Source organism: Zea mays, chromosome 3 (genome assembly GCF_902167145.1).
Source record: "Zea mays cultivar B73 chromosome 3, Zm-B73-REFERENCE-NAM-5.0, whole genome shotgun sequence".
In the NCBI taxonomy this organism is placed as follows: domain Eukaryota; kingdom Viridiplantae; phylum Streptophyta; class Magnoliopsida; order Poales; family Poaceae; genus Zea; species Zea mays.
In genome coordinates, this window is record NC_050098.1 from 43,649,700 (window position 1) to 43,661,059 (window position 11,360).

The 11,360-nt window shown below is 45.5% G+C and overlaps 1 protein-coding gene across 1 annotated transcript; it reads left to right on the plus strand.

The window, feature by feature from the left end:
- Nucleotides 1-2,291: 2,291 nt before the first annotated feature.
- Nucleotides 2,292-5,843, plus strand: LOC118476792 (uncharacterized; the record flags this gene model as incomplete). The annotated part of the gene is made up of 2 exons (XM_035966567.1): nt 2,292-2,315; nt 5,385-5,843. Coding segments are annotated over exons 1-2 (483 nt in total), but the record flags the coding sequence as incomplete, so codon positions are not given.
- Between the last annotated feature and the right edge of the window lie 5,517 nt (nt 5,844-11,360).

Consider the following 11,360-nt stretch of genomic DNA (forward strand, 5'->3'; position numbering starts at 1 on the left):
TTATTGATGTGAGATGGGTGGAAGTATATGTCTAGCACATTTTATTTGGGAAGAACTCATGTTGTTGACATGCATAATGCATTCATCATCCATTGCATTGAAGTTTCGTCGCGATCTTATGGTCCGACCGTACCGGTACAATGAGCATCATATGTTTCCCGAGAAGGGGTATGATGCAGCTTCATATCCTTAGAGGTATGAAGGCAGAAGTCATATTGCATCTGTAGCCATGTACATTCATGGGTGAAGTGTGGAACCTATTTTGGTGATGTGGATAAGGTGGATCTTTACTTTGTAATTCATCTTGGCATTGAGTAATTGATTACTTGCTTACTTGCTGCAAATTAATATTTAAGAAAGAAGTTGGGAACCATGTGGTTGCTCATGCACGGTTGGCTTGCATTGTCCAACTGTTGTTTGTTTTTTTTACTTGCTGAGATGTGTCATCTCACTCTTGCATTGTCTGATGCAGGCACCTGATCTTTGCTTTGGGAAAGAAGGGATGTAGCAGCACGGCCACCACACTTTTAAATAAAGGAATAACTGATTAATAATGATGTTAAACAGGAAGGGTCAAGTCTAGGGAATTATTACATTCTAATCTTTCATGGTAGTTGAACTGTTTAGTTTGGTGGGCTGAGTTGTCTATCTTTTGTCTGGTCATGAATGTTCATTTCTACCGCTGCATTTTGATTATACTATGTCAATTATCTTTCTTTTATATCATGTATAAACTATATGCTTCCCTTTTCCCTTGTTATGCTACTTTCAAGGGAGGTGCTGCCGGATTTTTGCAATACTTTCTTTCTCTATGTGTTGCATAAGTTTTGTAGAAAGGTTTTTTTGGTATCATCCATTGTGTGGGATCAGTGGGGTGTTACAGTTGGTATCAGAGGCATAGGCTGTAGGTCCTAGCAAGTGGAGTAGTAATAAATTGACACACTGCACATGTAGGATGGGTTTTCGGTCTTGCTATTGATATGATTATGTTATTCTCTGTGCTAGTTTTGACATTATCTAGGGAGATGCTATGCTTATCTCATATACTTACTATTCTCATCCCTGTGGCTACAGCTATGCCGCCTCGTAGAGCTCGGGGTAGTCCGCAAGCTCCTAGTGGGGACTCGATGAGTCCGGCGGCAATGTTAGCCGCGATGCAGGCCATGCAGCAGGAGTTGGCCCTTCTGAGGCAAGCCATTCCTGTCGCCCCTGCAGGTGCTGCTCAGGGTGCTGGAGGTGGAGAAGTGCCCGGGGGCGCTGTCCCTGCGGGTGCTGTTCCTGGTGGCGGGGCCGAGGTGCCTCTTCCAGTCAGTGGTCTCTCTCTGATGCAGTGGATGGGCATGAAGTTGGATTCTTTTGATGGCAGTGGTACTCCGGTCGAGGCGGCAGATTGGCTGACTTATGTGGAGGATAAGATGAATGTCTTCGAGATTGCTTATGGAGATCGGGTTCGCTTTGGCACTCAGCTGCTGAAGGGTGAGGCGCAGATTTGGTGGAGAGGCGTGCAGGCAGCGCACTCCTCCTCACCAGGAGTCCTATCATGGGATGTTTTCATCAGGCAGTTCGAAAGGAGATTCTACCCGGTCACCTTTCTGGAGAAAATGAAGATTGACTTGCAGTCCTACAAGCAGGAGAAGAAGTCTGTCACAGAGTATGAGGTGGGCTTCAACAAAATGGTCCGCTTTGTCCCTCATGTGGCTTATAATGAGATGGAGAAGGCGAGCCAATTCCGTCAGGGTCTGAAGCCTTCTATCAGGCATGCTCTGGGGGCCTTTCCGTTGGTGGACTTCCGTACCACAGTGGAGCAGGCGCTGGGTGTGGAGATGCAACACCAGTACACCATGGAGTCGCAGAAGTCTTCGGGTGTTGATCAACCTCGTAGCCAGGACACGAGGAGGGGCAGCACTGGAGGTCCAGCTCACAAGAGGGGCAAGTCTCAGCATCAGCGCCACCATCCTTACCGTGGCAAATCTTCTGACTCAGGTACTTCAGGAGGAAGTACTCAGAGGTTTCGGGCCGTTCCTAAGCCCGGGTTGGGGCTGGTGTGTTTCCGCTGTGGAGATGCGCATCGCCGTGCAGAGTGCCAGTGGAGTGGCAGGTGTTCTATCTGCAGTCAGGACCACAAGGATGTGGTGTGTAGGAGGAATCCCAATGGGAAGCTCAGATGGGAGCCGATAGCTTCCTCCTCTTCTCAGGGCACTATCAATATGATGTCAAGTGCTGAGCAGCAGTTTTCAGTTCCTCTTCCTCCACAGCAGCTTTATGTGCCTGGGACTTCTCAGTTCGTGCCGATGCAAGGTTTTCCGCAGTATCAGGTTGTGCCTACTCCTGCGCCGTCTACCCCTGTGCTGTCTCAGTTTGGAGCTCCACGCCAGCCCCCTCCGGTGGCTCAGTGGGGTTCTTCTGTTAATTTCACTCCGGGAGCTTCCTCTTCTGCGGGTATTTCTGGAGCTTATGTGCTACCCGCTACGGATGGCAGGGAGCAAGGAGACGTGGTGACAGGTACGATTTCAGTTGATTCATTTGCAGCCCATGCTCTTTTTGACTCTGGCGCTAGCTATTCGTTTGTTTCGGAGGATTTTGTGTCACGGGCTGGTCTTTCGGTGCAGAGGTTGGGTCACCCAATTTTGGTCAGTTCTGCTAATGGCTCCATTAGTAGCTGTTTAGTTTGTTAGGGGTGTTCCGTCATTCTTGCTGATGAGGTTTTTTCGGCTAATCTGGTGGTGATTTCCTTGGGGGCATTCGATGTTATCTTGGGTATGGATTGGTTATCCCAGTATCGTGCGGTTATATCCTGCTTCTGGAAGATAGTGTTATTGCAGGCGCCGTCGGGTAAGGAGGTGGTATTCTTGGGAAGTTCTCCGAAGTTCACATTATCCTTGTTGGCGCAATTGCTTCCTGATCGCTGGTCAAGGAAGTCAGGGATCTTTTTCTCTATGGTGGTGGAGGGCGAGGCTGCCTTGCGGGTGCAGGACATCCGGGTGGTGTGTGACTTTGCTGACGTGTTTCCAGCAGAGCTTCCAGGCATTCCTCTGGAGCGCGATGCAGCTTTTGAGATTAAGCTAATCCCGGGTACGCAGCCTATTCATAAGGCCCCGTATCGAATGGCCCCAAAGGAGCAGATTGAATTAAAGCGGCAATTGGATGATCTGCTGGCTAAGGGCTTCATTAGGCCTAGCAGGTCTCCATGGGCTTCCCCAGTATTGTTTGTTGAGAAGAAGGATAAAAGCAAGCGGCTGTGTGTGGATTATCGCGCTTTGAATCAAGTGACAATCAAGAATAAATATCCGCTTCCCCGAATTGAGGTCCTCTTTGAGCAGTTGAGGGGTGCCCAGGTGTTCTCCAAAATTGATTTGAACTCTGGTTATCATCAATTGAGGATTCGTGAGGAGGATATTGAGAAGACTGCCTTCTGCACCAGGTATGGGCATTATGAGTTCATAGTCATGTCCTTTGGCTTAACTAATGCCCCTGCTGCGTTTATGGAAGCAATGAATAGGATGCTGCATGAATTCTTGGACGATTTTGTGGTCGTATTCCTGGATGATATTTTGATTTATTCAAAGACCGAGGCCGAGCATGATCAGCATCTCCGTCTCGTTCTGGGTGCCCTAAGGAAGAATCAATTCTATGGCAAGTTGAAGAAGTGTGCCTTTTGGCTATCTGAAGTGGCTTTCCTGGGGCACGTGATTAATCAGCAGGGTATTGCGGTTGACCCCAAGAATGTTGCGGCTGTAGTGGAGTGGAAGAGACCTTCTAGTGTCTCTGAAATTCGAAGTTTCTTGGGGCTTGCTGGGTATTATCGGCGTTTCGTACCAAATTTTTTCAGCATTGCTAAGCCTTTGACTAGGCTCTTGGGGAAGGGTGTTCCCTTCGTCTGGTCCGGCGAGTGTGAGATCAGTTATCAGTCATTGAAGAGCAAGTTGGTGGACGCCCCTATCCTAGCTTTGCCTGAGAGCGGTAAGCGTTTCACAGTTTTTACGGATGCTTCGCGTATTGGTCTTGGCTGTGTGCTGATGCAGGAAGGCAGGGTGATTGCTTATGGCTCAAGGCAGTTGAGGAAGCATGAGGGGAATTATCCAACTCATGATCTGGAATTGGCTGCGGTAGTTTTTGCTCTAAAGTCGTGGAGGCATTACCTTTATGGCGAGGCTTGTGACATTTTCACTGATCACAAAAGTCTCAAGTATATTTTTACTCAGAAGGAGCTGAATTTGAGGCAGCGTCGGTGGCTAGAATTGATTAAAGATTATGATTTGTCCATTCATTATCACCCAGGGAAGGCTAATGTGGTGGCGGATGCCCTTAGCAGGTCCGGGGTTCCAAAGGTGGCCTTGCCGTTGATCACTGATCTGGACCGTTTGGGGATCGCTTTGTGTTATGTCGGCACCGCTAGCGAGGAGACTCAGATGCTTATTCAATCCTCTCTTATGGAGAGAGTGCGTGCGGCTCAGCAGCAGGATCGTCTTTTGCAGGAAGCCCGAAGGAGGGTTGGTGATGGTAAACCGCGGGAGTTCACCATTGATGAGAATGATTTGGTTCGTTTCAGGGGCCGTCTTTGTGTGCCTCAGAAATCAGAGGTGAAGCTGGATATCCTGCGAGAAGCTCATAAAACGCCTTACACCGTCCATCCTGGCGAAACCAAAATGTACCGAGATTTGAAGCAAAACTTCTGGTGGAAGCGGATGAAGGTTGACATTTCTAAGTATGTGGCCGCCTGTGAAGTATGTCAGCGCGTGAAGGCCGAACATAAGCGGCCTGCAGGTTTGCTGAAGCCATTGGAAATTCCAGAGTGGAAATGGGAGCATATCACCATGGATTTTGTGGTGGGTCTACCTCGTTCCCCTCGTGGCAGGGATGCTATTTGGGTGGTAGTGGATCGCTTGACTAAGTCTGCGCATTTTATTCCCATGAAGACCGCGAATTCAGCTTCAGATTTGGTTCCCTTGTATATGAAGGAAGTAGTCAGGCTTCACGGGGTACCTAAGTCTATTGTTTCTGATCGAGACTCCAAATTTGTATCCAAATTCTGGGAGAGTCTCCACAGTGCATTGGGCACCAAGCTTTCGCTTAGTGTCGCTTTTCAACCTCAGACGGATGGTCAGTCAGAGCGAACAATCCAAACCTTAGAGGATATGTTGCGTGCTTGTGTTCTGTCATGGAAGGGTAGCTGGGAGGATCATCTTGCTCTGGCAGAGTTTGCGTATAACAACAGCTACCAAGCTAGCATCAAGATGGCACCATTTGAGGCTTTGTATGGCAGGCGGTGTATCTCTCCTCTGTGCTGGGAGACTTTGGGAGAGAGATCCCTGGTTGGTCCCGATTGGGTTCAGCAAACTTCTGAAAAGGTTCGGGAAATTCGTCAGAATATTTTGGCAGCTCAGAGTCGTCAGAAGAGTTATGCTGATGTGAGGAGGCGGGATCTGGAATTTGCTGTGGGTGACCAAGTCCTTCTCAGGGTATCACCCACTAAGGGAGTTGTTCGGTTCGGTGTCTCTAGGAAGCTCAGCCCAAGATACATTGGACCGTTCACTATCTTGGCCCGAGTGGGCAGCCTGGCTTATCGCTTGCTGCTGCCGGATTCCATGGCAGGGGTACACCCGGTTTTTCATGTCTCTATGTTGAGGAAGTTCTTGCGGGATCCGGACCATCAGATTGAGATGGAACCAATTGCGGTGCAGCAGGATCTGACTCTGGAGTGCCGTCCGGTGCGTATATTGGAATTCTCGGAGCGTGTGTTGAGGAAGAGATCAATTAAGTATGTCAAGGTCTTATGGTCTAATCAGTCAGAGCGCGAGGCTACGTGGGAACTTGAGGAGTTGATGCGGCAGAAGTACCCGGAACTTTTCGTTGTGGGTAAGTGTTGTTGATTCGCTAATCTTTTCTTGTGTCATTCCGATAGAAGCGTCAGAATTCGAGGTTGAATTCTTTTTAAGAGGGGTAGAATGTGATACCCGGTTTGCAAAGAAGAGAAGTTGGGGGTTGTTCTTTTTGTTTTTTCCCCTCATCCAGTTGTTGTTTTGGGGATTTGGAATTTTGTGAACAACATTCGCAACTAGGGCAGTAGAATTTATTTGGTTTGACGTTTGCGTTGCGGTCGGGAGCTGTCGCGTGGGATAGTTGGGCCGCAATTGGTGTTTCGGCCCATTAGCCCTCCCAAACCCTAGCCGTCACCCTCCTAACTACCCCCCCATGTGCAGCCGCCCCCCCACTCCTCCTTTCCCCTTGGCCGCCCCCCCTGCCCACCTCCTCCTCTCTCCATTGTTGCAGCCACCAAAACCCTAGCCGCCCCCCCCCCCCCAATCCCCTCCTCCCTAGGTGCTACTCCGTGCCGCTTGGATCATCGTCTCTTGGTGCGAATCTCCAATCGTTTTGGTGGAGGGAAGAAGGGAGGAAGGAAAAGGGGAGAACCAAGGTGATTTTTCTTTTGTGTTCATCCCTTGTTCATTTGCGCTGCGATTCAATTGATTAGATGTTGTGTTTGCGATTAGATAGAGGGGGGGCTGTCCAGAATTTTGCGTGGTGGATGAACAGCGGTAGTTCCAGCAGTTTTTAGGTTTTTTTCGTGAAGATTTAATGGGGATCAATTTGAGAATCTTGTAGAACTTTGTTTTATCTTTCCAACGAGTATTTATGCGCTCAATTTAGAGTTATAAATCAAAAGTTATCATCGTTTGAATCCGGGTATGTGGCTGTCCAGAAAACAGATTTTTCAGAGTGATGAACAGCAGCAGTGTTAGCAGTTTCTGGGGATTTTTCGGGAGCAATTAGTGTTAATCAGTATGAGAATCTTGTAGAACTTTATTTTATCTTTCCAACGAGTATTTATGCGCTCAATTTGGAGTTATAAATTAAAAGTTATCATCGTTTGAATCCGGGTATGTGGCTGTCCAGAAAACAGATTTTTCAGAGTGATGAACAGCAGCAGTGTTAGCAGATTCTGGGGATGTTTCGGGAGTAATTAGTGTTAATCAGTATGAGAATCATGTAGGGCTTTTTCTTATCTTTCCAACAAGTACTTATGCGCTCAAATCGGAATTATATTTTAAAAGTTATCGCTGTTTGAATCCGCGTATGTCGCTGCTCAAATCAGAAAAAAAACAGATTGCAGGGTTTATTTTGAGGGCCGTTTAGAGGTAAGTAGATGTTAGAATTCAATCATGAGTTGTATACAAAACTTGTGGGGAATTTTATGTAGTTGTCTCTGAAGTTTTTGTTTATCATCACTGCTGTCCTAAATTTTAAGTTATGGAATTGTTAAGCAGCGCCGCTGCAGTTTGGTTAGTGAGGGGAGAATTGTTACCACGGCGGGGTTTGAGATTGCGCGTAGGTGCGGTGTTGTCTTTGAGTTTTTTTATGAGAATTTGGTGCACTAAGTTGGGTGTCAAAAACAGGTGGTGGACTTCCGGATCGTTCTTAGGGATTTTGCCCGAACTTCGGTAAAGGCAAGTAAAACAGTGATGGTTATTTCGTCTTTTGATTGATGAGTCTTATACTTGATTATGTTTGTGCTATTTGCGTTCGTATCCATATTCCTAATTGGGTACCATCGTTTGAAATTATTCATGTTTTATTGATTATACATGTGGAGGGTGTGGTTTGATCATGTTACCCATGTGGTTATTGATGTGAGATGGGTGGAAGTATATGTCTAACACATTTTATTTGGGAAGAACTCATGTTGTTGACATGCATAATGCATTCATCATCCATTGCATTGAAGTTTCGTCGCGATCTTATGGTCCGACCGTACCGGTACAATGAGCATCATATGTTTCCCGAGAAGGGGTATGATGCAGCTTCATATCCTTAGAGGTATGAAGGCAGAAGTCATATTGCATCTGTAGCCATGTACATTCATGGGTGAAGTGTGGAACCTATTTTGGTGATGTGGATAAGGTGGATCTTTACTTTGTAATTCATCTTGGCATTGAGTAATTGATTACTTGCTTACTTGCTGCAAATTAATATTTAAGAAAGAAGTTGGGAACCATGTGGTTGCTCATGCACGGTTGGCTTGCATTGTCCAACTGTTGTTTGTTTTTTTTACTTGCTGAGATGTGTCATCTCACTCTTGCATTGTCTGATGCAGGCACCTGATCTTTGCTTTGGGAAAGAAGGGATGTAGCAGCACGGCCACCACACTTTTAAATAAAGGAATAACTGATTAATAATGATGTTAAACAGGAAGGGTCAAGTCTAGGGAATTATTACATTCTAATCTTTCATGGTAGTTGAACTGTTTAGTTTGGTGGGCTGAGTTGTCTATCTTTTGTCTGGTCATGAATGTTCATTTCTACCGCTGCATTTTGATTATACTATGTCAATTATCTTTCTTTTATATCCTGTATAAACTATATGCTTCCCTTGTTATGCTACTTTCAAGGGAGGTGCTGCCGGATTTTTGCAATACTTTCTTTCTCTATGTGTTGCATAAGTTTTGTAGAAAGGTTTTTTTGGTATCATCCATTGTGTGGGATCAGTGGGGTGTTACATGGTCCATAATGTTCTGGTTGATACAGGCAGTGCAGCGGATATCATATTTGCTAAGGCCTTCAGACAGATGCAAGAACCAGAGGATAAGATTCATGATGCTACACACCCACTTTGTGGCTTCGGAGGAAGGCAAATTGTAGCACTCGACAAAATCATAATGCAAGTGACCTTCGGCTTCGTCCATAACACAAGAACTGAACAGGTTGTCTTTAACATTGTTGACATGGAGTACCCATATAATGCAATCATTGGTCGATGGACACTTAATGCTTTTGAAGCGATACTTCATCCAACATATTTATGCATGAAGATACCTTTAGAACAAGGGCCTATTGCTGTCCATGGGAGTCAAGAAGCTGCCAGAAGAGCCGAAGGAAACTGGACAGATTCGAAGGCAATCCATAATATAGATGGAGCCAAAGCCTGTGAGCAGTATAAATACAAAAGAGAGAAGGCTGCTTCGGCGGATCAGCCGAAGCCTATGCTCCTATGTGAAGACATAGCAGAACAGAGGGTACTGCTAGGGTCTTAGCTACCTGAAGAGCAAGAGAAGACTTTGCTAAGATTTTTATTCAACAACAAAGATGTCTTTGCTTGGTCAGCCAATGATCTCTGTGGTGTCAACAGAGATGTCATTGAACATTCACTCAATGTGGATCCATCCTTCAGGCCAAGAAAACAAAGGCTTCGGAAAATGTCTGAAGACAAAGCAGAAGGTGCTCAGAATGAAGTGAAGAGACTTCTTAGTACTGGTGTTATCAGAGAGGTGAAATACCCAGAATGGCTAGCCAACACTGTTATGGTGAAGAAGGACAACGGTAAATGGAGAATGTGCATTGATTTTACAGATCTTAACAAGGCTTGTCCAAAGGACGAGTTCCCATTGCCAAGAATAGACTCTCTAATAGATGCAGCAACTTCTTTAGAGCTCATGAGTCTACTAGATTGTTACTCAGGCTATCATCAGATATGGATGAAGAAGGAAGATGAGCCAAAGACTAGCTTCATAACCCCCAGTGGCACATATTGCTATCTTTGGATGCCTAAGGGGCTTAAAAATGCTGGAGGAAGCTTCAGCAGAATGACAGCCAAGGTCCTTCATTCTCAAATAGGCAGGAATGTACTGACCTATGTTGATGATATCATAGTCAAAAGCACGAAGCAAGAAAATCACATTGCTGATTTGCAAGAGATATTTGCCAATTTCAGGCAAGCTAGCCTGAAGTTAAATCTAAAAAGTGTGTTTTTAGGGCGAAGAAGGGCAAGTTCCTTGGTTGTTTAGTATCAACGAAGGGAATTGAAGCCAACCCAAGAAAGATTGAAGCTATCCTTTGGATGGAGCCGCCAAGCACAAAGAAAGGGGCTCAACGGCTGACAGGTAGACTAGCATAATTAAACAGATGCATATCCAGATCAGCAGAAAGAAATCTGCCATTCTTTGAAATACTAAAGTCAGTTGAAGTTTTTAAATGGGGCCCGGCTCAGCAAAAAGCCTTTGAAGAGTTGAAGCAATACTTGATTGATTTAACAACACTAACTCCACCTTCGCCAGGGGCTCCATTGCTCTTATATGTGGCAGCTTCGCACTCTGCAGTGAGTGTGGCGCTTGTACAGGAGAAGCTAGATGGCCAAGTCAAAAAGCAGGCTCCAGTGTACTTCGTCTCCGAAGTTTTAAGTTTATCAAAGAAAAATTATATAGAATTGGAGAAGGTGTTGTATGCTGTGTTAATGGCCTCCAGGAAGCTTCGACATTATTTTCAAGCATATCAAATAATTGTTCCTTCGTCACAGCCTCTGAAGGACATAATGAGGAACAGAGAAGCTACTGGAAGGATTGGAAAATGGGCTGCGGAGCTTAACGAATTCACTATTGACTATGTGCATAGATCCTCAATTCAGTCCCAGGCGTTAGCAGACTTCATCGCTAACTGGACGCCAGGGGCTCAGGAAGAAGAAATAAACAAAGACGCCGAAGCTTGGACAGTATTCTGCGATGGTTCCTGGGGAACCTTCGGTGCAGGAGCGACTACTATTCTAGTTGCGCCTTCAAAAGTCAAAACATGTTATGCAGCAAGGCTTGACTTCAGTTGCACAAACAATATTGCCGAATACGAAGCACTTCTGTTGGGGCTTCGGAAGTTAAGGGCAATGAGAATAAGAAGGGCCATCCTGAAAACTAATTCTCTAGTCATTTCTGGCCATATAGACAAAAGTAGCAAGTCAAGAGACCCGAAGCTTAAAAAATATCTGGATACAGTTCGAAGGTTGGAGGCTTCTTTCGAAGGTTTTTCTGTCAAGAATATTCCAAGAGGAGAAAATGAGCATGCAGATCTGCTAGCCAAGTCAGCAGCACAGGGACTCCCTCTACCTTAGGAAGTATTTTTTGAAACAATAAAGGCACCTTCGGTTGAACTCATGGAGAGAGGAGTGCTTGCAATTTCCCAGTACATAGTGAAGATTGGAGGACTGAAATTATATCTTTCCTCCAAGGTAATTGCCTTTCGGATGACGAAGCTTATAATAAGAGAATGGAAGCAAGGACAAGATCGTATGTGATAATAGAAGGGGAATTATATAAACATGGAGTCTGTTCTCCACTATTCAAGTGTTTATCAAGAGCTGAAGGTATTGAATTAATGAAGGAGATACATGCAGATCTGTGTGGATCTCATATTAGGTCTAGGCCCTTGCTAGGAAAAGTGTTTAGACAAGTATTTTACTGGCCAAAGGCAGCTTCGGATGCAACAGAGCTAGTTCAAAAATGTGAAAATTGTCAAAAATGTGCAAGAGACCAGAAACAACCTTCATCTCTCACCTAGCTAATACAGCCTACTTGGCCATTGCAAAGATGAGGCCTGGATTGG